The sequence below is a fragment of the Gallinula chloropus genome (assembly GCF_964237585.1).
Source record: "Gallinula chloropus genome assembly, chromosome: 16".
NCBI classification, from domain to species: Eukaryota; Metazoa; Chordata; class Aves; order Gruiformes; family Rallidae; genus Gallinula; species Gallinula chloropus.
The window spans coordinates 12,682,041-12,709,053 of NC_140101.1; the positions used below are offsets into that span (position 1 = coordinate 12,682,041).

Below are 27,013 nucleotides of genomic sequence, written 5' to 3' on the forward strand. Positions count from 1 at the left end.
AGCAGCCGCCAGCATGTCGGACCGGCTGCCGTACAAAGTGGGTGAGTGCGAGCCGCGGGGCTCTGGCGGCTTCCACCCTCCGCCGAGGCCCGAGTGAGCTCGGTGCGCCGGGCCCGGCCCGCTGCGATGGGATTACCGGGCCGCGGAGCGTAGCGAGAGCTCCGGTGCCGCGGCTGGATGCGGCCGCGCGGGGAAGATGGCAGCTGCCCGTTCGCAGCGGCGCCGCGGGGAGGGCGCGCCTGACAGCCCGCTCGGCGCCGTGGTGCGGGGCTGCCGCTGAAATACCCGCGGAGGAGGAGGGGCAGCCCCGAGAGGCCCCAGCTCCGAGCCGCCGCTGTCACTTTCCGCAGCGCAGCGCGGCACGAGTGGAGCTTCCACCCGAGATGTGGCCGCCCACCTGCCCCGGAGCGCACGGCGCGGGCCAGCGCGGCTGCCCGGGCCCTGCCCGCCCGAGGCCGGGTGCTGCGGGTGGGCGTCCGCTCACGCTGGGGCGGGTCGTTAGGTCTGGGACCTGTGTCAGACGCATCCCTAAGGGGTTTTGGGGTGTTCCCGCGGGGCTGAAACTCCGCAGAACCTCGTTGTGTATCCTTTGAAGGCTAAATTCAGAGAGAATGCTGATCTGTAAGGCTCGCATCCATAGTTTGCCTTGGAGTCTGTGAGCCTGAAGTACTACAGGGTATTTTTTGAAGTGGGCCGGGTAAAACTGCCAAGCCCTCATGAGGAGTAAGGTTCAAGACCCCCGGACTTGATACAGATGTTCCCATTGCCTGGGCCTTTATTTTCCGTCTCCTGTGGTGTAACGGCTGTGCACCACTCTGCTAAAGCACAGGCAGCGGCTTCAATGTCCCTCAGGCTTCGTTCTGCAGCAAAATGCAATTAGCTGGTCCGTGTTAAACACTGCAGCCTGATTCAGAGGTCCCGGTGTTCCCAGGTGCTTTACACAGCCTGTGCTCTCTGCGTAGGTGAAACAGAAGCATCTGGCCGTGTTCTTAAGCAGAATGGGTAAGCTGCTCAAGTCTCTGAGAGCTAACTGAGCAGGAGGTGCGGGTGATGCCACAGAGCTGTGCGCTGAGGTGCTGCCTGTTTGCCCCTCTTTAAGGCAGGAGTCAGACCTGCATGGTGTGTGCAGTACTTTCTGCCCCAACCCGGCCTGTCAGCCTGAACCTTTTGTTAACTTTTGCTGAACTTTCCTACTACAGATCCTTTTTGCAAAGGCAGAACTATACTTGTGATGAAGGTAGTTACGGTGCCTTGAAAGTAATCTTTGTGGATCCAGGGGGCTCCAAATGCTGCAGCTTAGCTCCTAAGAGGGAAAGCTGGGCCCAGCACCTGGTGCTCTTGGCAGGGAGTGTACAATGTGTGCTCTCATGTGGAGAGGCCCAGACAACCCCCCCACACATGCGAGTCTTAGTGTTGTGGAAGTAAATCTCTACAGGCTGTATCTGCAAAGAGGGGTGCTTAAGGCTGGGGCTTACTGAATTAACGGGCCTCAGGATGTCTGCACGCTACATTAGTTGATTAACATACTCATGGAGGAACATGAATTTTCCAGAGGGCCTGTTAGGTTTGGTCTAAACTTGTTTGAAAAGCCTGTGTACTGTAGTAAAAAAGCAGGTAGTAGCAGGAATAGGGTCTGGTTTTTTTCCCCAACTCTGTCTCCCAGCTGTTGCTGGGTATTCAGTTCAGCTGTTCCAGCCATTGCCTATCCACAAGTGTGAGAACAGATACCAAGGTCTCAGCTATTTAAACTCTTGACACCTGTCCTTTTTCTCTTGCAGCTGACATCAACCTTGCAGACTGGGGTCGCAAGGCCATTGAGATTGCAGAGAATGAGATGCCAGGGCTGATGAAGATGAGGGAGATGTATGCTGCATCAAAGCCGCTGAAAGGTGCCCGTATTGCCGGTTGCCTTCACATGACTGTTCAGACAGCAGTTCTCATAGAGACCCTTATAGAGCTGGGAGCTGAGGTAAAGTGTCTCTGAGTTTGTGGGCTCTTAGGTAGTGCTCTGCTGGGGGAACTGCTTCTGTAACCACCTTGTGGGATCCTGGCCCATGTCTGTAATTCTTGAAAGAGCCTGTGATCTCCAGGTGGATGAGTCTTCTCTCCTTAGGCAGAATGCTTGTCCCCTGTCATGCATGCACCTCTGGATGTGGTATGTGTCTTCCTGCTGCACAAGCTGCATCTTCATGAATGTCTGTGGTGGGCTGGGTTGCTGGTTTCAGCAGCCCTCAGCTGTGTGTACAGTGCCCAAAACTGCTCCCACACAGTTGTGTTGTGCTCAGGCACGCAGTGTTGTTGCTGGTAATGCTGAAGCTCTAGTGACTGCCTCCAGCCCAGATTAGCCTGTATTAAGAACCACACTGTGCTGTGGTAAAGTCACAAAAAGCTAGCAAAGCTTTTTGAGAGCTCATGCTGGCCCTTGAGCTGTGCAGGAAAAGAGGGAGGCAGTGTGGACCAGTGGTTGAAGGCTGAGAACTTTGAATTTGTTGTGTAACTGGACCAGTTGCCCTGGTCCATATTGAAGACTGAGATAAGCCACATACTGCATTGTCCTGTGCCTGGCTTGCTGAATGTAGTTCAAACATGGCTGAGCATTCACTGGACAGGGTGTGTGGGGAGCCAGACATCTGAGCACAATCCACATAGCTTGTGTGCTGAGCAAGGAGCTGGAACTTGATAGATTAAGTACATGTGGGATCTGAAATCCCTTATTCCTGGTTTAGTTGCCTGAACTAGGGCTGCCCAGAGGTGCCATACATGGGATCCTTCCCTGGGAATGGTTGGAAGAGCTGAGTGGTGTCATGCTGACCAAAAGGCACTGGGAGAAGGGGAAGGTCTCTAGCAGCTAAGGCATTTCCTCAAAAAGTGGCCATGGTTGGTGTAGCAGCATGCCAGGTCAGCCTGGAGAATGCTGTGCAGGTGTTATTCAGTCTGCTCAGAGCTGTTCCAGGGTTGCTAACAGTGCAGTGCTGAAGGAGAGCTTTGATATGGAGGTACAGTCCTGGCTTTATTCCAGTGCCTCTTGTCCCCACACAGGACTTAAAAGCAAGCAGTGCTCAAGGTCATGAATTCAGATTTCTCGTGCTCCTTCCAGGTGTGTGTTCACTGACAAGTGTTGGTTGTGTAGGCTCAGGTGAGGTGCTTCCTGCTGCAGCCCTTACTCTGAAGTCTCAATTCCTGATGCAGTGGGATGAGTATCTGAAAGCAGGCGGAAGGATTATGCCTCACTGCCCTCTCTGCTCAAAGTCTGTTATTCATAACATGCAAATACCTGCCAGCCAGCCCTGCAGGGAGCAGAGGGGCCACTCGTGTGGCTCTGGGATGTGGTTTCTGTGCCCACTGGGGAGCTACAGTAGCTATGCTGATAGTTTTCAATGCAGCTCAGCAACATGCTGTTGCTTTTCTAGGTGCCTGAGCCTAGTTATGAAATCCGTGTGGAAAGCGCTTAGCTCAGCTGGAAAAGCTTCCATGGCTGGAGCACAGAGTGGGAGCTGGGTGAGCATGATCTTGGACAATGCCCCTTGATTGAGTGTAGTTTATCAGCTCAGTTTCAGACTCTGCTGGGTGCCAGCAGGTGTTGCTGCATGTCCATATCTCTCAGTGGATGCTGAGTTACGTGGCTGTTCTGAAACTCTGAACTTTATTGACCAAAACTCTCTAAACCCACCCTGCTGTGCAGTTCCTGGAGATCTATAGCTGAGTGTACACTCTGGCTGGCTGGCAGAAGCTCTTGTGAGTAGTGACATGGCTGAGTGTGTCACACAGCTAAAGCTCTGTTACATTCTCTTCTAGTGTGACATAATTTTCCCTGACCCAGCCAGATAGTTGGTTTTCACCTTAGCTTTGCAGAGCTACTGAGAAAGGCAGCAATCTGCACTAACAAGCCTATTTGCTCTTGCTCCCTTTTTAACTCCTGTGTCTAGAAGAGAGTACCTGATATCTTGGAACTTTGTTCAGCAAACAAAACTTGGGTTGTTTTCCAGGTACAATGGTCAAGCTGCAACATTTTCTCCACTCAGGACCACGCTGCAGCTGCTATTGCAAAAGCTGGAATCCCTGGTAAGTTTTCCCTGCTCTAATTTGGCTCTGCTGAGTTGGGCTGTACTGCCTGTTCTAGGTAAATCAAACTGTGCTCTTCTGAAGAAGCTTCAGGATAGGAATAGCCCATCAAAAGCAGCGATTATTACAAACCAGGTTGTTTGATTCAAGCTGCCTTGTGTCAGAATATGCCCAGTGCTCCTGACAGTGCCTGGTGTTAGGCTGTGGCAGAGCTCAGCTGTGTTACCAGTTTTAAGCCTGGTCATTAAGATGATTGAATGGGCTGTGTAATTAGATGGATTGGTGTGTAGGTGTGTGTAGGAGGTGGTGGTTGGTGCTTTCCAGCAAGTTCTGTGCTAAACTTGGGTTGGGGACAGGATATTAACTGCAGTATGCTCTGTTCCAGTGACAGGGTTAATACTCAAGGTATTTTAAGGCTAGAGCTGAGCCAGCTGTGTTGCTGCCCAATATCCCTGTAGTGGTTTATCAGGATGCTGCTATTTTCTTACCATCACCTTCCAATAAAGAGCAATTCCTGTTCCTTGCTGTGTCACTCTGAAGTACATACAGTCCTCATGGCTCTGTGCTGGGAATCATGTGGCCTGAGCCTGGATATTGACAGAGGCTAAATCTGATTTCTGGCACCTTTGCTTTGGGAGGTGTCTTTCATTTCTGGTATCAGTAGTTACTGCCACAAGTCTTTCCCCAACTGGGGTGCATTCTAAGGTAACAGAATAAAGTGGTGCTGCCTTCAGTTCCTTTACCAGCTGCAGGCATCTCCTCTGCCTGTTGCTGCATGGGATGTCAAAGGCCCAGGTGGGACTGCCTAGATCTGATGCTACTGCCTTCCTCACTGCTCTCAACACCATGACCTCAACTGAAGAGCGCTTTACAGGTGGGGTCTTATTTACCACTGAGGCTCCAGTACAGCATGAAGTGAGTACAAATGCCTGGAAAAGCAAGAATACTACTGGGTGCAACATGCTAGTTCTTGCAGCATGTTGCTGGTGGTAGATGTACAGATACAGAAATATGCCCTCGTAAGAGCAGACAAGGTGCAGCAGCTGGGATTTTAGCACTGTGCTGGAGACTAGAATTTGAACTCAAAGCTCTTGAAGAGTTTTGCAGTCTGGTGCTTAGCACATGCCAAAGTCTAGTCCCTTTTTTTCCCACTGTGCTAGAAAATGCTGTAGTTGTGTTTTCAGTTATATGTATCAAAAATCCAGTGGCTATTTCTAATTCCTGGTAACCTGAAGTATCTTAGGGGAGCAAGTGGAGTGTTGTGGATGTGAGTCTGCTTTAGCTTGCTTTGCCTTCTGCCTCTTCATGTGGAAGAAGGAGGAGAGCAGCAGAATCTTAACATTTTGACCAGGCTTGGTGTCCTGGAACAGAAGGCAAAGTGATTCCATTTCTCATACTTACTTCAATGCAAATGTCTCTTCTGGCTTGCAGGCACAGATAATCATCTGTCTGGTCTGCTCTGCTACTGAGAGCTGCTGATGAAATACTCCTTTGGCTGCTTTACTACATGCTGAGTAAGAAACTGGCTAACTGTGTGTGTTTGTTCCCATGTAGTGTTTGCCTGGAAAGGGGAGACCGACGAGGAATACTTGTGGTGCATTGAGCAGACCCTGTACTTCAAGGATGGGCAGCCCCTCAACATGATTTTGGATGATGGTGGAGATCTCACCAACCTAGTTCATACCAAATACCCACAGCTCTTGAAAGGTGATTTCCCTTTTGTTTTGTCAGGCATGGTTCTGCTTGGGGGTCTGTTTAAGGAGCCTGTTTCTGTGGGAATTCCCTCTTTGTGTAAAGAGGTGGGGGAAGAGGGACAGGCATGTGCAAACAGGCTACAAATGAGTATGAAAACTGCTTACAATCCAAGACCAGAATCTCTTACCAGCAGGAATTGTTCCCATCTCTGCTTTGCAGTATATAACCTACAGTGACTGTCCTTCTGGCCATCCTTATGCAGTGCCCATTACCTGAGAATGTCAGTGATGCTGCTGACTTGCCAAAAGCTCCCTGGAAGTGGGCTGTGTTTTGTAATTGCTTAATGTCTGCCTGTAATTAATATTTTTAACATGGCTGCTTTTTCTCCCTGTCCTATCACTACACCTCTGGATGAAGTCATGACAACCTGTAGCCTTTCTTGCAGAGGGAGGTTTTCTACCTTGTATAAACCATGGGCCATTACCTCATCCAGTTAGTTGGCAAAGATGCTGTGATGGAGCCAGGGCTGGGACTCAGACTCAGTACCTTCAGTCTAAGCTAGAAAAAATAAACACAAGTCAGTGTGGTGTTGCTAGCACACTTATGTAAAAGGATTTATCTGTAGGGAATTTGGCATGACCTGCAGTAGCAGGCTGAGCTCTGCCTGGCAAGTGTGAGAGAGTCTCTTAGCTCTGCTGGAGTCCCTTGTCTGTGCTGCTGCAAGCCACAGGTACCTGGTGTTGCTGAAAGGCACGTTTGGTCTGGGACATGAAGGCAATGGAGAAACTGTACAGTGGGGAGTGCTGGTGTTCATTCTTGGTCCACAGAGGTGAGGTTGCTCTAGAAGCACACTGCATCAGTTCTCCTCTGACTCTTCCACTGCTTCAAGAGGAAGTTACAAGGAAAAATCTGAAGGCAGCAGGCTATGGATAGGGCTGTCTTGAGGGGCTGTTCCCCATCATGTGCTCCTGTGAGTGGGGGCACACAAGGAGGAGAGGCTGAGGGGAGACCTGATCACTGCCTTCAAGTACCTGAAGGGAGGTTGTAGAGAGGTGGGCGATGGTCTCTTCAGCCAGGGGACAGGAGGTGGGACAAGGGGAAAAGGCCTCAAGCTGCCCCAGGGCAGGGGCAGAGCAGATATTAGAAAAAAATTTTTTACCAAAGAGTTGTCAGGGCCTGGAACAGGCTGCCCAAAGAGGGGCTGAGTCACCAACCCTGGGTGTGTTTGAAAAAGGGATAGATCAAGATACCAGGGATAGTATCTGGTAGTCAGATTAGGGATATGGTTTAGCATAAGATGGGAATGGTTGGACTTGATGTTCTTAAAGGTCTTTTCCAACCTTGGGATTCTGTGCAACTTCTGTGTGACAGCCATACTTTCTCTTTCATACTCAACTTACTGTCATCAGTAATCCAACAGTGAATGTATTAAACTGTAATGAGGTTTTCATTAGTGATTGCTCAGCCATGCTGGGATCCCCTCTTTTGTCAACGATTGCCTTTGATGTTCATGACTCTTTGCTTTCCTGCCCTTTGATGCCAAGGGATACAACAATTTCTCATGCCTCATGGCCTCTGACAATTGCAGGAGGACAAAAAAAAAGCATTTTCCATGTTGATAGTCCTTGTTTTGTAGGGCTGTTGCATGGGCACAGCAGTGAAACACACCAGTTGGTGGTCCTGTTCCTGGGGGTCCTTGTGCTGAGCTGCTTTCACACTTCCAGCACTCCTGCTGTCTGCTGCTTTCTCCCCTCCAGCCCTGTGCTCCCTTGTATGTGTCTTGTGTTCCTGGCATGGAAGGAGTGGCAGTGCAACAGCTGTCAAACTGTCGCCTGTCTTGGCTTCTACCTCTAGACTGAAATTGATACAAAACATCCTGCCTGCTTGCAGTTGCTTCCTAAATTCATAGGAATAGCTCTTCCAGTGGGTTTTTGAGGAGTCTAGGCAGGATGCCATACCTGCCAACATTTCCCTTGCCAAAAGTTGTGTGCTCTCTGCACTGACTGTAGTTGAGAAGCCTCCTTGCAGCTGTTCAGTAAAATAATTGAGACTGAGCTGGGAGGGTGGCAGAACTTCATCTGTTTTGCCTCACAGTCCATTGTGCCTTGGAAACTGCAAAACTTCCAGAATGGGACCCACTGACTGGAGCCTGGATCTCATTTGAACTGAGCTCCGTGCTCAGCCCTTTCCTGCAAAGGCTGCCTGAAGGAGCTGTGTAATGACTTTTGTATCTTGAAGATAATAGAGGTTAATGTATCCTAAGGACTTGTGGTGATATTTGACCTCCGTGGGGAAGAGACAGGACAAGAGTGACATGAGCAGAACATGCAGAGTGTGTGGAAAGACACTTGTGAGTGCAGGAGACGTTTTGGCATGCAGCATCTGACAGTGCCATTGGCCCTTTAAAGGATGGACACGTTTTCTGGGCTAGTTTCAAAGGGAACTGTCTGTCATCCACACTTCAGCTGCTTCTGATTTAAATTGAAGTTAGTTCAGTCCTGGTGAGCAACTACAGTTGAAAATAGGGTTCTTTCAAGTCTGCTTCAGCTGGGAGATGTGTTAAATGGCTGTGTGGAAATGCTCAGCAAACTCCCCTCTCCCTGTGACTGCTGTTAAAAGGCAGAGTGGCCTTTGTACTTCTGGCTTACTCCACTAAACTAAATGCCTTTAAAACCAAGATAAATAAAGTTATGAGCTGGAGAAAACTAGAACTGAACAAAGTCATTCGTGGAATCACAGAATCTCCTGGGTTGGAAGGGACCCCTGGGGATCATCAAGTCCAACTCCTGGCTCCACACAGGGCCAGCCAAGTCAGAGCATGTCATCTGAACTCATGCATGGGAGGTCTCTGGCGTCTGTGCCAAAGACTATTGTTTAGAAAGGATGGAGAAGATGGATCATTTGTGCTTCATCAATGTAGACTTGCTCACTGGCTAAGAAATACAGGGGAACAAAGCAGGTCTGCATGCTTACCATGGCTGTTTCAATCTTTTTCTTGCTGTAGGGGCCCTTCACTGTTGTCCAGTCCCCTAAATTACTTGGGCACTGAAATTGAGTGATGTAGGCAGCACTCTTAGAGCTGTAAAGTCATTTAGACCACCTCTAAATGTTTCCTGGGGCAGCGGGCAGGTGGTCTTCAAGGATGAGAAGCTGCTGTGGTGTGTGTAAGGTGAGGTTTGTGTAGTGCAGTTTCAAAAACAATCTGCTAAGCTTAGAAATTCTGTCAGCCTGGAGAGCTTTTGACTGATGAGTGTGTCTCCTAGCTGCCCAACAGACCAGAAGAAATGGCAGGTTTGAGCTGGAAGCTACTTCTGTGACCCCTTCGCAAGGGGATGGATCTAGGCAGTTGAGTTAGAAAGTCAATGCTTTTGAGACATTACTACAGATGCTGTTTTCCAGTGTACCAGGTGATGTTCTTTAGCCTGTCCTGTCAGCTCTAAACAAGCCCTAAATACATTTCTGGGGCAGATAAGCCTCACCAGGCTCTAGTGTAGTCTCATTTCCTCTGTGTAACACATTGGCTGGGTCATACTTCACCATCTTTTGAATGACATTACAAGATTACAGCCTAACATTTTTTTAATAAGGTGGAGTTTCTTTTAGCCTTCAAAACTAGTAAACACAATGTTTGTTACATCATCATGGATGGCAGGTTAGGGTGATGGTTGGGCTTGGTGATCTAAAGGGACCCTTCCAATCAAGACAATTCTATGATTCTGTGATTCCTTTTGGTCACTATTTTATCTTTATTTGAAGTGAAACCCTAAAATCTGTCTGAAATGACACTGACTGGAAATAAAATTGGTGTTTTTGTTTTCCCAGTTTTTCCAAATAAAAAATGCTTTTCCTTCAATAAATTGATGAATGAAACTACCCTCTTAGATGAGGAACAAATTGCACTTGGGAAAGTAGGAAGATGCAAACAGAGCAGAGCATTGCTTGTTCTTGTACCTGCTCTAACAGCTCTGGGGCTCCTGGGGTGTCTGTACAAATCCTGGTGTGAAGCTTCGAGACTTACCCCCAGTCTGTGTCCTGGGATGGTGCTCATCTGGGGTCAGGTCCTGGGGTTCAAGTGTGGGGGTGATCTGGCATCTCTAGTGGGGTTCAAGCAGGGGGAGTTGATCTGACATTGCTAGTGGGGTTCAAAGGGTGGGGCCGGTGTGGGGGTGTGTTGATCTGGCATTGCTGAGTCCAGCACAGGGCCACCGAGATGAGGAAGGGAGTGGAACACCTTATGAGGACAGGCTGAGGGAGCTGGGTCTCTTTAGCCTGGAGGAGAGGAGCCTGAGGGGTGACCTTATTAATGTTTATAGACATGTGAAGGGTGAGAGTCAGGAGGAGGGAGCCAGGCTCTGCTCAGGGGTGGCAGCGACAGGACAAGGGGCAGCAGGTCTGAGCTGGAGCAGAGGAAGCTCCATGTGGATATAAGGAGGAACTTTGTCACTGTGAGGGTGATGGAGCCCTGGGACAGGCTGCCCAGAGAGGCTGGGGAGTCTCCTCTGGAGACATTCAAACCCACCTGGATGTGTTCCTGTGGATTTAGTCTGGGTGACCCTGCTCTGGCAGGGGGTTGGACTAGGTGATCTTTCGAGGTTCCATCTGACCCCTAATGCTCTGGAATTGCTAGCGGGGTCGGGGAGAGGGGGGGAATGCGATGTGGGGGTGTCAGTCCGGTGTCGGTAGTGGGCTTCAAGCCGGGGGCTGACCCGCCGTCACCAGCGGGCCAGGCTGCGGGGGCAGCTCCGTGTGCGGAGGGGCGCTGGGGGCGCGGGGCGCGGCGCGGCAGGCCGGCGCTAGGGGGCGGTGTTACGCCGCGGAGCGCGGGCGGCCTGTCCCGTGCCCGTTCTCCCTCCCCGGCCCCGGCCCCGGCCCCGGGCCCGGCCCCGCTCCTATTCAGCAACACAACTCGCGCTCACCTGCCTGAAATACGGGAGGGCTGCGGGTTAAAACCCCCCCCAAACAAGCATGTAGGAGTTGGGAGCGATGTGTTACACGGTGAGGGAGAGGATGTAAGGAAAACGACAGGGAAAGGGGCAATATCACTGTTCATGTGCACGTGCGGGGGGTATCCTGGGCTGTCACTGGTGTCATCACTGACAGGTCCTGAGCAGAAAAACCTGTGACTGTTGCTTATTCCTCAGTTTTGCTGTCAAAGTGACGGTAGAACTGTTTTGCTTACAAGCATCCTTCCTGCAAAGGGTTTGTTTAACTCAGGCCTCTGGATGATGCTCCCAGCATCTGGGTGAGTTGGTCTGCAGCAGGGTTAACTCCAGCAAAGGTGAATCCTTTTACTTTCCCCACAGGAATCAGAGGTATTTCAGAAGAGACAACCACTGGAGTTCATAACCTGTACAAGATGAAGGCCAACGGGACCTTGAAAGTGCCAGCAATCAATGTTAACGATTCTGTCACCAAGGTAATGCAGCTGGAGCCCTTTTGCTCTGGTGTGCCACCTGACCAGTTTGGTATTGGGATGTTTTCATTCCCTTGCAAATACTCTGTCTCTTGGTGAGCTATTCTTGACCTGGTACTGAGCAGATTTTCGCCATATCCTTGAAGTGAGCCCGTGATGTCTCTAATGGGATGTGCCATTGTAAATACTCTGCTTCCAGAACATCAAAGGCGTTTTTTTGTATGTAAGGACACACATTCTTCTGCATTTTAATTATGTGAAAACACCTTTGGAAGTCATGGCTCTTGGGGTGCAGTCAGTTCCTGTGGCAAGGGACATGTCCTCACTCTGAGTACCGTAAAGCCCACTGGTAGGTGACAAGTCCCAGCTGGAAACATGACTTACGTGAGCTTGTTGATCAGACAAGGATGTCTTTGAGCAGCAGTTGCAGAGAATAGGGCTGGAGGTATTTATTTCTTGCTTAGCTGTGTTACTGCTTCACTGGACAAATCCTGGTCAACTCCTGAGAGGTGAGGAGAAATGGTGTTTAAAGGGTACTGGTTTTTGGATGCAGATGAATTATAGTGGGAATTTCAGACATACTTAAACATTCTTCTGGATGTGTGTTAAATCTAGTCACTAAAGCTGTGTCAAGTTGGCATACTAACACTGTGCCATTGGGCATGGCAGTTCTCACTGTTCAGCCAGCTTTCTCTGTGGTTTGCTACCTGAAGAGTATTTACTTTCTTCTCACAAGATGCGTCTGACATTTTTATTTCATAGCCTAGTGGGCTGGAATCCAATTGATCTTCGATGAAGCTTGTTTCTTTGCATCCTTTTCATGTCTATTTATGCCTCCTGTATAATAACTATTAATACTGTTTAGTAGAGTTGGAAATTCAGGTGTTTCTGTAAAAGCTTCTTGAATGGATTTGGGTTGAGCTCACTATATTCTAGTGCCAAACAAGTGCTTATTTTCAAGTATTGTTTGTTATTTAGTAAAAGACACACAGTTGTGCATCTTCAGGAAGACCTGCAACTGACCTGACAAATTCTCCTCTCCAACTTCAATGTTTTCACTTGGTGCTGGTTTTCAGAGAGAGAAAGCAGGCAGCATCCAGTTCTGTTCTGATGTCGGCATCCGGCACTCTGCTACCTTGCTGCACAGGAATGCACAGGCACCTGGAAGGCTTTGACTGGTATTGGGGAAATTGGTGATGAGGAATCAGATCTAACTAACCGTGCTGTTTTCCTCCATAAGAAGGCTTATGTTGAAAAGAAAATGTACTGGAGGACTAGAAAAGAGGATTACAAACTGGCACTAGCTTTGGAATTCAAAGGATTTGGAACACATTTTCTGAAATATTAATGCCAAATTTTCCATATGATAAGACTTAACCCCAATGCCTGTGTCTGAGGTGTCACTTCTTACACATTAGTCCTTGGCCAGCTTCTGTGGTAGGGAGGGATACACCACTGTACCCGAGCTGGCTCAGATAATGCTGCAACATTTTGATTGTGAACGTTGTTTTTTGTTATAAAGAACTCTCCAGTTGTAAGCCTCAGCCTGAAAACCAAACTGTAACATCATCTTATGTGTGCTGGATGGCAGCCATTGCTGCAAGGTCAGTGCTGATTGGAAGACTGAGGCACACCTAGGTGTGCAGACTGAAGACTGCTTGTAGCAGTCAGAGCGCTGCATGTGTTAGGGAAAGCAAGAATGATTGGTGACCTAAGGCTGTAGAAAGCACAGGGCAGGCTTTGAGACCAGAGTTTTGCTGTGGGTGGTGAGTTCTTTATACCCCTGCCTTGGGAAGAATAGCATAACTTTGGCAGCCAGGTTTTATTTTTTTTAAATTCTTGGCTTCTGTAACTCTTCAAACAAACCTGTTTATACAGCCCTTCCTGTGGGTCAAAACAAAGGGCCCAAGGACAAAAAGGAGGAGCATTACAAAAATTGGTCCAGCAATATGTCTTTCTGAGTTTAGGAAAAAGTTCAAGTGGAGTCCTATTTGACAACTGAATTGGCATGGCAATCTTGATTTGGAGCTCTGGCTGTTCAGCTCGTGTTAATGCTACAGTAGGAGGATGTTGTGGGATGGGGCATTAGGAGATGAAATCCAGGGGTTCTTGGTTGCAGTGGCCATTATGGTGAATAGATACTTGCTGGATTTTTCCAGATCTGAGTGGTGCTGAGGTCTGCCAGTGTTGTGTAACTTCCTGGGGGAAGACACAATTTTGATCTTCCTGGGCTGCAGGAACCAATTTCTTGAGGTTGATGTAGGCAATTTGCTCCTTCTTAAAGGGTGCATGTGCCTTGCAAAAATAATAGGTGGTAACCAATTGTCTAGATAGTTGTGCCTTCCTGTAGCTCTTGGTTCAGTTCATTGTCTGATAAACAGCATCAGAGAACTGCTGGTTAAGGAACTTGGACCTGCCTCTGGGTGCAGGAATCGTGTCAGCTTTTATTTGATAAATTCTGGTTACCTCTAACAAGCTTTTAACATGTCCAGGACCTGATCAGGCACAGTGTGTTTATGAAAAGCTACTCACCAGGGTATGCTGAGGCCTGTATCTGGTGTAACTGTATAGATTGAAACTGGATAAACAAACACACCAAACCAGGTCATCTTGCTCCCATCCCTCACTGTGATTAAAGTGTTTAGCTGACTGTCAGCCTCCTGGTTTGTAGTACTTGCATATAAATTCATGTTGTTTCTCTGTGGATGTTTACTTGAGCAACTTTCATCTGTTGTGAAACTGCTCCTTTTTCTTCTTCCTCAGAGCAAGTTTGATAACCTCTATGGCTGCAGAGAGTCCCTCATCGATGGCATCAAACGTGCCACGGATGTCATGATCGCTGGGAAAGTGGCAGTGGTGGCGGGTTACGGTGATGTGGGCAAGGGCTGCGCGCAGGCCCTGCGGAGCTTCGGAGCCCGGGTCATCATCACTGAAATCGACCCCATCAACGCGCTGCAGGCGGCCATGGAAGGTGAGGCCTGCAGGAGGTGCAGAAGTTAATGCATTAATGCATGGCACTGGAGTAATCAATTGTAGCTGGCCAAGAAAGTTCAGTGGGTTTCAGCTCTGTCTCTGTCAGTACACGTGACTCCAGTCACTGTGGGAGCTCTTTCCTTACAGTTAGGACAGGAGTTTGCTAGTACAGGCCTTGACGATACATTGGAGTCAAGGATATGGAGACCATAGTGGGCTAAGGCCCTTGTTCCCCCATTTCTTAATGCTGTCAGCCTGGTTTCAAATGGGTTCATTACCTTCAGGTTGTGCAACTCTAATCTCCAGTGGGGGTTAAGTCTTTACTAGAGTATATCCACAGTAAAACACAAGTAGATGTTTCTTGGGGAGCAGTCCCATGCTCTCTGCCCTTCCAGCTGTGCTGCCAGCATGCTCTGGAAGCTGTGCTCTTTTCCTTCTGTGGGTGCTTCATGTAGTTGCCACTTGGTTCCACATTATCCCATTTCTATTCATACCTGACTAGAACCTGCAGGTTTTGTGGGTGCATTTTCCTTTGCAAACTAGAATCCAGCCAAGATGCTGTGACAGATCTGTGGGCATAAGACACTGAATGTCCTCACCCATTTCCAATCTGTAGACCCATACATTCATAGGCATCTGTTGTTCTTTCTCCGTACTTTTCTATTTGTAATATTGTAGCTCAGGTTTTAATAAGTGCTGGTAGTTGGGTAGAGGAATACATTTTTCTCTTTTCAGGTTATGAAGTTACAACCATGGAGGAAGCCTGCAAAGAAGGCAACATCTTTGTTACCACCACCGGCTGCACTGACATTGTTCAGGGCAGGTATGGTCTAGCCACTTGAATGAAAGTATACGTGTACAGTTGGAGTTTTTAAGATACATTCATAACTTGCCAGCAGTGTAGTGAGTGTTAGTCTCCTTTCTGGACATTTAGTATCAATTTAGTGAGAAATTGGGGCTTTGTTTCTTCAGTTCTGTTGGATGTTGCCACATTGCAATTATTCCTGTCTTACAGCGTGTAATGATGGAGAAACAGAAGCTGTTGAGGGGTAGACAGACTTTTGGAGAATGAGAGCACTGGGGCTAAATTCTGTGTTAGGACAGGTAAATGTGGACAGAAGAGGAGGTAGGTAAAGGTTGAAGTGATTCCATCTGTGAATACAGGTAGCTGACTTGAAACTAGCCTGTTTGCAAACCACCCTGTGGGTTTTTGTTTACTGCTTTTTAGATCTGAATTTATAGCTCCTCCACCCTATACAAACTCATTCCAGTCTTTGCAGTTATGACTGTACATGTTGGTAGTAGAGGATCAGATTAACTGGGAGGGAGGAGATAAGACCATTAGTCTCTAGAAATGTAAACCTGCTGGAAACTTTAAAGTCATGAAGAAAACTATTTCTTTTACATAGGAAAGAGAATAACTTCATGTATCTCAATTGACCAATTAAACAAATTAGTTTTACTTCACACACTGGGAAAATATTCTCTCTGTAACCTTTTACATCCTCAGGAAGTATCCTTCCCTAGAAGCTTGAGACTTTTTCCCAGTAGGTTTCGAGTGTCTGGAAGATTAGCAGACCCAGATGTCTTGTGAGAATCCTGTGCAGTCAGTGAGCCAGGAGCTCTTCTCCCTGAGCAGAGCTGTGGACCACAGCATCTTCTGGTGCTGAAGAGAAATTTTTTTGCACATTGAATTTTTATATAACTTTTTTTTTTCAGGCACTTTGAGCAGATGAAGGATGATGCCATAGTGTGTAATATTGGCCATTTCGATGTGGAAGTTGATGCAAAGTGGCTGAATGAAAACGCAGTAGAGGCGGTGAACGTGAAACCTCAGGTGAGGCAGCCCTGGCACAAGCTCTCCTGCTAGAAAGAAGTATTAGCTACTCTGTGTCTGTTTCCAGGAAGGGGGGTATTTCTCTTCAGGTACTTTGTGTTTGTAGCTTTCTTAGAAGCCAGTGTTGCTCTGGGCTGATCAAAATGGAGATTCTCCTCTGCTCTTCCCCAGTTAACCTTGTGTTGGTATTGTTCAATTGGTTCCAGCCAGTGCCCAAGTGTACAGCGTGGTCTCTGAGAGGTACCTGATTTGGGTTCTCAGTGTGTTCCTCCTTCCTTGACAAATCCTTTAGCAATGGTTGTGTAGACAATTAATGGCATCAAATTCATTCCATATGGGAAGTCAGCTTGCTTTGGGGTATGGTAAGGAGGCATGGGAATGTGTTTCCTTTGATAATCCCAACTGAAAACAGGGCCATAACTCACTTTCAGAAGGCAAGGTAGGTAATGAATACAGAACAGACCATTAGATACTTCTTAAGAGCAGCACCCCTGGATGGCCTCGTGGCTGATCTGAATTTCCTGTCAGGAAGCTGCTTGCTCATGTACTGCTCTGTACCAGAACAGTCTTGGTCTTGGTGCAGGGTGCCAGGATTAGAGTGAATCTCAAAGGAATGTCTTCTGGGATTTTGTCAAGGAGGTCTGATAAAATTCACACCTTTTTGTTTTCAAAGTGGTTTTTTAACTCGGAGATTGAAGCCTCAGGAAAGCTTATCTGGAGCTCTGCCAGACTCAGACTTCTTTTCCAGACTTGGTGGCTTCATTTTAGAAACCTGGATAGACCAGAAGTCTGTGGGCAGGAAAGGTGAGATGCTTTATCCTTGCTCAGCTCGCATTCCCACCATCTATTTACTTTAAGCTATGGCTGTAGCTACACATGAACAGAGAGATCTAAAAATTTCAGCTTTTCAGCTGTGTCCTAAAGCAGAGAAACAAAACTAAGCTAAATTAAAACTTGTGTGTAAAACAGATGTTGATGGAGAACATCACATAAAGCAAATAAGGCTTTGTCTGACTTCTTCTTGTTGCTTTTTAAAGAGGGAGTGTGCTTCCTGATAGCAGGATTCTGGGACAGGTTTTGTACATTTTTTTAAAAACACTACATCCAAGCATGTCTTGGAAGGGCAGATTGAGATCTACTTATTTCCATAACTCTCCTGTGGCTTACTAGCCACCCACATCAAACTCTTGCTAAGCAGTTGTGTGAGTCTCTTCAGGATCCTGTTTGCTGTTGGGGCACTCTCCAGGGCTTAACTAGGCATGAAGTCACACCTTCAAGTTCTCACTACATACAAGTCTGTTCTTGCTCATGACCTTAGTGTGGAGCTGACTTAACAGCTCTTGCCCTGGAGCTGCTTGCAGCTGGCTGCTTGCTTTTTGGTAGCTTGTGGTCTACAACTAAAACTGGAACTGCTCGAAAACTCCAACGTTGTTGAAGGCTAAATTGGGTGATAATACAGTAATGTACTAACTACCTGCACCTGGCCATTCAACGTGGCTCTTGAAGTCCACTGTTGGTAGAGGTGTAGTCCCTTTCTCTTTATATGCTTTGTATTGAAGGAGCCAGTCTGCCACGGGTACATTGGGTGCAGTGACATGCAGTCTAGAGCAAGGTATGGAAATTGTAACAAGTTTCTGGTTGGGAAAAAAGTAAATCACATTTTCAGAAAGATGGAATTAGGGTCAAGGTTGTTCCTATGTTTTAATGCTGAGGAACCACCTCCTCCCCTGAATCTCTCTGGTCTATTACATAAATGGCTGCTGTCACAAGCAGGATGTTCAGAGCGACCCAAGGGATACCTGCTTACAGAGCAGAAGCTGTGAAAATAGCTGCCCAGTGTGCTGTGGGTGCTGTAAGTATGTTCGCTTAAATGTCATTAGCTAGAGTTGGTAAAAGGTGCGCTTTACCCTTGGGCTGTTCTTGTACTCCTCCATCTGCTAGTTACCACTGGAGATGGGATGTACCTGGAGGACAATCTGATCTTACATGGCCGTTCCATATGTTTGAAGCTTTACTGAAGTGAGGATAGATGTGTGCATTGCCAAGCACAATAAAATCTGGTCCCTGGCTCAGGTTAGTACTTGGTTTTGTTGACTTCTAGCAGTGAATCTGAAGCACTGTTACCTAGTTTAAATCTCCAGTTGGATTCTGTTATTGTGTTCAATGCTGTATGTAGCTACACTGTACAGGTGGTAGAGCCCTATGCTCCATTTTGCATCTGTTTAGATTTCTTGTCCCTAAAGACTTTGGACCCACAAGACAAGGTAAGGAGGTACTTGCCGAGCTGGTGTTGCTTGAGCAAGTTCTGCTGTGGAAAAGCTTCATTATTCATCTTGATTCTCTGTGTCTGATTGCCATGGTGGGTGGGCAGTTGGGCAGGAGTGGACTAACACATGCCCTGAAAGCTTAAGTGTTCCAAGAGGGGGAGAGGCAGGACTAGCAGCCAGAATGTGAATGTGACTTTAGAACCCTGAACTCCATAGTTGAAACAAATGAAAAGGCATTGAGTAGAAATTGCAGCAATTGATTAACTCTTCCAGGTCATACATTAACTTCAGATATCTGCAGCTAATGTCCCTCACCACCTGCATGGGAATTCCTCTGCATGTGTTGGGACCTTTCACAGGGCAGCAGTGATGAGTCAGTACAATGGTTGGTAGAAATGCTCTTACACTGAAATCTGGAGGGGAATTATCTGGCCATTGCTGGTTCCTCAGTTTTGATGCTCAGGTTCATCAGAGGGACACTGCTGGGTCATCTTGTACCCAGTCTTATGGGTGCCTCACAGGGAGCGCATTCCTGTGTTAAAGGTGTGAGATCTTGCACTTATCATTAGACAAAACATGTCTTTTCACATCAGTGTTTTGGGTGTGGTACCCTCTGTTTTATAACACTGTTTTATAAGTACTAACTTGCTAAATACTCAAATTTTTACTGAGACCTGGCGGCTCTTTTCTATGTCCTGCAGCAGGGAAGGGGGTATAGTACAAGAGCAAAAATCTAGCCTGCTATGAAGACACGTGTCTCTTGGTCAGAGGATTACTGCCAGAGCTGAGGCTTGCTACACTTTGGGTAGAGGTCTGCCCAACACACAGGTTTCCAGTACCACATGGTCTCCATTTACAGCTGGTGAGCTGGTGTAAGAAACATGTAATACTTCAGAAAGGAAAATGCCTTATCATGCCATTCTGGCCCATCTGTTGCTTTCAAAGTATGGCTAAGGAGGGAATAGCTTATTACTGAAAGCTGACAAGTTGTTTTCAGAGTGGGTTTGCACTGCAGTCCTGCCCAGCTGAGTTCTGGTCTTGGAGACTGATGTGTAGCACAAGCTCAACTCTAGAGGGGAAGGAAAGGTCAGAGTGGGATCAATGAACTTTGGTTATGAACATCAGTTATTCATGTAGCATGGTGTGGAGGAAAGTGCAAAGCAGCCAGAAAGTCCAGAGTGAGCTAAATGCTGATGGCAAAAGGGAGGAGGTGTTTATGTAGGTGTGGAGATGAACTTAATGCTTGGATAACCTGATTATTCTTCTCTAGCAATTTTATATGAATCAGTGTGTTTATCTGCCCACAGATGAGATGCTGTGGCACAGATTTAGGCTTCTGCTGGTGCTGCTCCTACTTTGCATTTCTTTCTGTGCAAAGATGTTAATTTGCATTTTGGGCATTACCCTGTGCAGTGGAGTCACACCAGCAGCCTGTGAAGGTGTGTGACTCTGTGCACACACCAGTAGCTGTCCAGGTGTGAGTTGGGTGGATATTACATGGATATAATATTTGGACACCTAAACCACATGATTCAGACTTCAAAACTGAGATGCTATTTAACTCCTACTTTTTAGCATTTTAATCTGTAAGTATAATTATTTCTATTTAATATGAATAATATCACAGCTGTTCTCAGGGTTTACAGTGTTCTGCTTTCTGGCTGCTTCCTTCTGTGTTTTCATTACTACTACTTGTAATTTTATAGCCTGTATGGTATTTGTTTTGGTGCACTGTGCATTGTGACCAGTGGTCCACAGTGGAGAATCAGTATCCCAAAGCAACATTGCAGCTGCTGAGTGGAGAGAATTCTTACTAACCCTACTTTGCTGTAGTGCTCTTGGACAGCAGAAATTAAGGATGATATTTGGTCTTCTGTTTGAGGTAGTTACTGTCTGCATATGTTGTGCTGAAAACATAACATTCTCTTTGTGAACTCAAGAAGCAGAAAATAGTGCTGTAATTGAAGCTGGGGAAGGCAGGTGGAGGCACAGACCTGCTCTGGAGGCAAAGTGCTGCTTCCAGTGCAGTGGTTTCTGTTGGTTTACTTTTGACACCTCTGCTAAGGACCTGCACAAAGAGTTTTGAGTTTGGGTTTTGTTTTCCGAAAATGGTATTGTTACAACAAAAGCTTCATCCCATGTGGCTTTTAACTTGCATGCCAATTGAAGAATGAAACTTAGTGATGTGTGTTCTGCATCAAATAAAGTTATTTTATTTAAATAGAAGTACAGCTGTGGGGATGGAGCCTTGTAGGCCTTCACAGTTCCTGTGTTGTGATGGCATAAAGACAAATGGACTTGTGTAAAACACTAACCTTTGTCAAACCTGGTAGTTGATTGTCTTTTAAATCTTTCCAGGGGGTTGATTTATTCCTACCTGCTTGGTGTAACATGAGCAATGAACTCCAGTGAATACTGAATATTCTTGTAACTTACAGACCTACTGCTGTTTCATTCTGGGCTTCAATATTGTAACCTCCTAGAGGGGCTGAGGCAGGGGAGAGAAGAGCTAGTGACTGGTGGAAAGGAGAAGCAGAGCTAGCTGAAAGCTTGCAGGAGCCAGATCTGGCCCAGACAGTTGAAGCACATACTAAGCAATGTTATCTCCTGCATTGCATAGGACTCTCATACTGCTGAAGAGCCGTCTCTGCACACCTGAGACTTGATGCTGTGTACAGAGTCCAGTTATCCCCAGCATGGCCTGGAAATCAGGCTGAGTGGAGGACCGTGTCTTTGCCTCCCTGATGTGCACCAAGAGCTACAAGAGTTGTTTATTATACTGTAAAACATTGGCCTTATGGAATTGAGAAGAGTTAGAGGGGAGCAGTTCCAGCAGGCTGAGGACTCTGGCTCTTACCCCTGTTTTAGGTGCGGAGGCTCTGGACTGTTGCATGCTGAGGTGTTCCCTCTTCTCTCCTGTCTCTCCACACACCCAGTTAGGCATACATGAACTGCATTTTACTGCTAGCAGTGCTCCCCACCACAGCCATCTGGGATGACATGCATGTGGAAAAACAAGAACGAGATAACTGTTTAAATGTGAAGCAGATGCTGAGGTTCATGTTGTGTGAAGTCCAGGATAGCTCCAGCCTTCACAAAACCTGCCTGGGAATTGAGGGAGGGCTGTCTCAGTTGTAAGCAGTCTGTGTTGCAAGCCCACTGCTGAATTGTTGATGTGGGAAGAAAGGCCAGCACGCTTTGCATGGTTTCAGATGCTCTTTGCCCTGACCCAGCACTGCTTCTGCCTCTCCCCACCCAGGTGGATCGCTACACGCTGCGGAATGGCCGCCACATTATTCTGCTGGCAGAGGGTCGACTGGTCAACTTGGGCTGTGCCATGGGTCACCCAAGTTTTGTGATGAGCAACTCCTTCACTAACCAGGTGCTGGCACAGATCGAGCTGTGGACCCATAGTGACAAATACTCTGTTGGAGTCCATTTCCTGCCAAAGAAGGTGAGTTAGCATAGCAGAAAGATGGGAGCTGGTAAGGAAGCCAACTCCAGATGGGATTGGGTAGATTTTTGTTTGTGCTTGAGTTCATTTTCCTACTGAATGTTGTTGTCCAGGGAGTTTCTGTTCCTCAATGAATGGTTGGATTTGGTTGTGCCAAGACTAAGTGGGCTTGTTTTTGTGGCTAACCTCTTGTTCAGAACTGTGACTGCTCTGTCATATGTGATAGGAACGTCTAGTCACTTTTTGGCTTGACCTGGGGCTCTTACCTAAGGTGCTGGGAAGCCCTGTGCTGCCTCAGGGTCATCAGGGAGCTTCTCCCAACCAGCTTGTTCCTTCTGCTGAGCAACAGCTTTCACTTGCCTGTCCAGCAGCAAAGTCTTGTGGGGCAGAGTTGAAGCTGAAGTGAAACTAGAAATTGCTTTTACTGTGGTTGATGGACTCTGGGTCTCATTTGCGCCTGAGCAGAGCTTGTGATGATCTGTCCTAATAACTTCACAGGCTGTTAATGGCAGATTCCCTCAGGATCCCCTTTAAACTTCTCCCTGCATTGTTTTGTTCTTGGCAAAATCTGGATCATGTCATAACTCTCAAATTCCTTTTATAAAACTAACCTGGTTTTAATTTTCCATAACAAGCTTGAGAATTTAATGTGGTCATTTAAAAAAGATGCTGGAGTTAAATCCCACTGCCTCTGGAATGCAAACAGGTGTGAGACTAAATGTGGAAATACACATTCTACTTCCCAAATGAAAAGTATGTTTGGGCTTACCTAGGAAGTGTTAAGCTTCCAAAACTGTCCCTAAGTAATCAAGCAAAGCATGCTAGAAATACAGGGTAGGAGATGGTCAGCAAGCTGAAACATAATTGACGTCAAAGCAAAAGTTGTGTTGACAGTTCTCTATGATCAGCCAGTGCTGCTTCCTCCTCTTCCTGAACAGCAGTTTTTAGACCTGAACTAGAAGTGAGAGGTAATGCCCAGGTCAGTTAATTACAAATGGAATTGCCTGCTAGTGGGTCATATGGCTGTGATCTCTTCAGGCTCATATGTGCTGTGACAAAATGCACTTTTTACCCTCTGTGCTCCACAAAGGATTTCACAGAATAAAGCAGAGATGGGTCAAAGAGCTTTGTGATAACTTTCTGGCTCCTATCTTTCCTTGTTCTGTGCAGTAGCTTTAAGGCCCAAATGTAACTTGACAGCACCTGGTCCCTCTCTGTGGTGTCTTTTCTATCTCTGAATCTCCTCCATGGCTGTACGTTCCCCTCTGACATAGCAGCTAGTTTCCCATTTTACTGTTTGTTTTCTGACTCTTCTGTACCTGTATCACTTAACTGCCTAACACATGTACCCATAAGATGGGATACTTGGAAAGGAGATGCATTTTTTCCAGTATTAGAACTTATCTAAAGGGGTAAGATGATAGTCTTACAGCATGTCCAGCTGTAGTGGAAATGTGATTGGGGCATTGCATTCTGCCACAGTGGGTATCTGTATCTCTGGTTTCATCTGTTCTTTACTTGGTGGATGGATTTGAATGCATAAATGGGATTGAAATGGGCTTGATTATAAAAATGTTGTCTGCCTCACTTTAAGCTTGACTTGACTCCCTTAAAAGCACTGGGGCTTTTCCATCTGAACACAGTTCAGTGCTCAAAGCAGATGCCTCTGAGCTGAAGCAGCTGGGGTGTGTGGGCAGGAAGAGAGCTGTCTGACTGTCAGTCTGTTAAGCCCTCCCTGGGACTGCTGGTGGTGTTCTTGTATTCATTTCTCACCATTGATCATGACTTCCTGAACTAACAGGATTCCATTCTGATAATATTCTGTCTCAATGTTTTGCTTTCCAGCTGGATGAAGCTGTGGCTGCTGCTCATCTGGACAAACTGTGTGTGAAGCTGACGAAGCTGAGTGACAAGCAGGCCAAATACCTGGGCTTACCAAGAGATGGGCCGTTCAAGCCAGACCACTACAGATACTGAGCAGGTGGCACTGCCCAAAGACCAAAGTGCAGGGATACAACCTTCCAAAGCTCTTGTGTGCGCTGGGTTTCTGAGAACAAGCCCTTTGCCAGACTCCTCTCTGTGCTGCAGAACCCTTCCCCTGCCCTTACCAAGGGAGCTTCAGGGCCTTAGTGAAAGAGGACTGCTCTGACTCTTGGAATTAGAGTTGGTTACCTAGCTTATGTCATGGGGAAAAGAATCCTATGCACCTTTTATTGGGTCCTAATGTCCCAATAAGGGGAGCAGGACAGAAGATTGCTAAATGAAACTGCGTAGTCTTGTCAAGCATGTGGCTGGCAGCCTCTTTGGACAGACAGGTCCTGTTAGGAGGCTGGCAGTGTTAGGCTTCTTTCCACAAAGGTGCCCTAGCTGAAGTGCATGTTGTGAAACTGGAGGATGTAGGGAGGAGTATAGGTTCCTTGGTCCCCTTCCAATAAAATCAAATTAATCTCCTACTTGGAGGTTAAAGCTGGAGGGTTTGTTTCCTGGATTAATTTGCTCTAACGGTTTTGGCCAGAAGCAAGACCCTTCTATGCTTCTTCCATACCAACTCGAGGAAGGGGGAGGCAAGAGTGATTTTAAATATTCTTTTAGCAGCTTTCTGGTGTGGTGTGGAAGGCTGGGAAGCCACTGAGGGGATGGTTGGGTTTAAAGACCTTGTTTGATCCTCAGAAAACACCAGCAGCACATTTCTACCCCTAACTTGATTTTTGAATTGTCATGTCTGCTGTATCTTGTTTGTCACTGACTAGAAGTGCTTTTATTAAAGATCTGACTGTGGCCTGGCTTGGTTTGTGTAGTGAGGTGCTTTGGGTCTTGCCATGGATTTGTTCACTTCTCTCTGATCCTTCAGCTACTGAAGATAAGTATCCACGTGGAGTTTCCTCAGGGCAAAGTCAGTGCTGTGTCTATCCTGTGTCATACAGCTGGGCTGGGAAACGCTGCTCCTCAGGTTATCTAATTTGAAGGGCTGAATCTTACAGGAAAAACACTTACCCCTTTGCTCACACAGATTTTATTTACTTACATATGTGTAATGCAAGTCCTCTCCTGCCACTGTCCTCTTCAGTCAGCATTATATGGTAGGCCACCTCTGCTCCTGCATGTGAGAAGGTGAAAGGTTTGGTATGATGTTAGAATGTGCTTGTAGTGCTCTGAGATTCATGGCCAAGCACCAGGTGTGATGTCAGTGAGCAGCTAAAACAGATGGTGTCAAGTAAGAACTGTTGGAGGAGGAAAACCAGGTTATGAGTAAGAGTATTGCTCAGTATGTGACTCTTCATGCTTTGTTTTGCATCGACCTCTCCAAAGCACCAGGCAGACCCACCACCCTTAGTACACATCTAAATGTAGGTGGTGGTCACCTTGTGCCACAGGTAGCTGCATGTGGCAGAGAATGATAGAAAAGGTTGCAATAGGAAACCAAGGACAGAGTGTTGTCCTTATTCTTCAGTAGTTCCCTCTAGGTGGTCTTTGGCTTCTCTAAACCCATTTATCAGTTGATCATCTATCCTGGTATACAGGGGTGTGATTCTGCTATTGGACTTGGGTCATGGATTCATAGAATACTTTAGTTGGGAAGGGCCACACAGAGGTCTCTGGTTCATCCCTGTCCCCACACTGGGTCAGTTAGATGAGGTTGGAGATCAGCTTGCTCAGGTGAGTTTCAGATGTCTCTTGGGGACAGAGATCACATGACCTCCTTAGGATTGTCTGCCAATATTTGACCACCCTCTACATCAAAACATTCCTCTGTACATTTAACTGGAATTTTGTGTTGCTCATTGCTTCTCATTTTATCCGTCTGCATCTCCAAGAAGGGTCCAGCTCCATCTTCATTGAACATTTGCAGCAATAAATTCACCTTCTCCAGGTTAAATAAACCCTGATCTTAATCTCTTTGTGCATCCTATACTTCAGTCCCCTCATCTTCAGGGAACACCCTCTGTGCCTAGAAGAATGTCAATACTGTTGTTATTCTGGGAAGCCAAAACTGGATGTAGGCACCTTTAGAGTGCTAAACATGGGAGAAGGATCCCTTCTCTTGACCTGGCTCTGCATTTGTTTGCACAGCTCTGGATAAACTTTGGCTGCTTTACTGCATGGGCAAAGACCTCACGCTTCACAGTCTCTGGACAAAGGCTGCCTTCACTGGTCCATCTTTCATAATTTTACTTTTAAGTTCTTTTTGAATAACACATCCAGCAAAGCTTCTCCCTTAGTTGTCTCACTGACCACCTGTGCCTTGGTGGTCTGCATAAATCTGGATTGCTTGTGGACAAATCTACTTGCCAGAGTGGCTGGGAAGTCTGCTAGGATTTGCTGTCAAGAGGTTTATTTCCAGTTATCTGAAGAAATTTTCAGCTACTTCCAATTCTGGTCAGGTGATCTTTGTCAGATGCCCACCACAGTGTGACCTGAGATGCTCTGATACTTTACCCAGAAACCTTTGACTCAAGTCTCAGAGTTGCAGCATCAGAGAACTTAAAGATGAAAGGGTTAGCTGGCACCCTGAATTTATCTAAAAGACATATCACATTGGGGGATCAACATAAAGTGTGTTATGATGGTGGGTTTTGGGGTTTTGTTTGGAATGTGGGTTTTGGGGGGTGGGGGTATTTGACAAGATGTCTCTAAGTGAGGCCTAGAGACCAGTGGTTCAGTGTTAGTGAAGCTTGGCTCTCATTTGGTATGTTGGGTAGTGGGTCAGGACATTTCTTCCCCCTCCCTCCCCAATTTCTGTTTGTGTTTATTACAGATTGCTTCCTGAATTAATGTGTTTAATGCATAGAGAAACTTGTGTGTGTATGCATGTATATCTGACTAGTGTTCCTCAGATTTGAGGTCTTGTCTTTCCTGGTTGTTGGGGCTCTTAGGAAGCCTGGCAAGCACTAGGTTCAGGAGCAGCAGCTCCTGAGTTTCCAAAAATATTTCTAGTGAGAGATCCTGTGTGTAAAACTATACATGGGGAGCCCAGTGCAAAGTCATGCTTAGTCCCTGTTCAAACTCCAGAAGATTTAAATTCTTTGAAACTGTGATTCAATAGATGAGCCAGGGACTCATCCAGAAATCAGCAGCTTTACCAGGTCTGAAATGTCTTGTCTGCTTTGCAGGGCCCTGGGCCAGGACACCAGAGCACCACTGCCAGAAGAGAACTGACCTGTGACTTCCTAGCACAGTATTGTCATCGATCCACCCCATGAAAATCTGCTTTGCTGCTGAAAATGCAGTAGTTTGGACAATTTAACAATGTGGGAATTTGTCTTGAAATGTGGTTTGAGTTGATCAAATATAAAATTTATATATGGAATATA

General features: G+C 46.8%; 1 protein-coding gene across 1 annotated transcript; it reads left to right on the plus strand.

Annotated features, from left to right (window-relative positions):
- Positions 1–27,013, plus strand: AHCY (adenosylhomocysteinase). Its single transcript, XM_084271630.1, has 11 exons — positions 1–41; positions 1,779–1,969; positions 3,987–4,062; positions 5,617–5,769; positions 11,061–11,173; positions 13,934–14,141; positions 14,879–14,966; positions 15,863–15,980; positions 21,507–21,701; positions 23,547–23,682; positions 26,813–27,013. The coding sequence occupies exons 1-10, from the start codon at positions 14–16 to the stop codon at positions 23,676–23,678; spliced, it is 1,302 nt and encodes a 433-aa protein (XP_084127756.1). The 5' UTR covers positions 1–13; the 3' UTR covers positions 23,679–23,682; positions 26,813–27,013.

Coding starts and splice junctions, on each gene's coding strand:
- AHCY (XM_084271630.1), top strand. CDS start 14: ATGTCGGACCGGCTGCCGTACAAAGTGG. Junction 1,970..3,986: donor TTATAGAGCTGGGAGCTGAG/GTAAAGTGTCTC, acceptor GTTGTTTTCCAG/GTACAATGGTCAAGCTGCAA. Junction 15,981..21,506: donor CGGTGAACGTGAAACCTCAG/GTGAGGCAGCCC, acceptor CTCCCCACCCAG/GTGGATCGCTACACGCTGCG.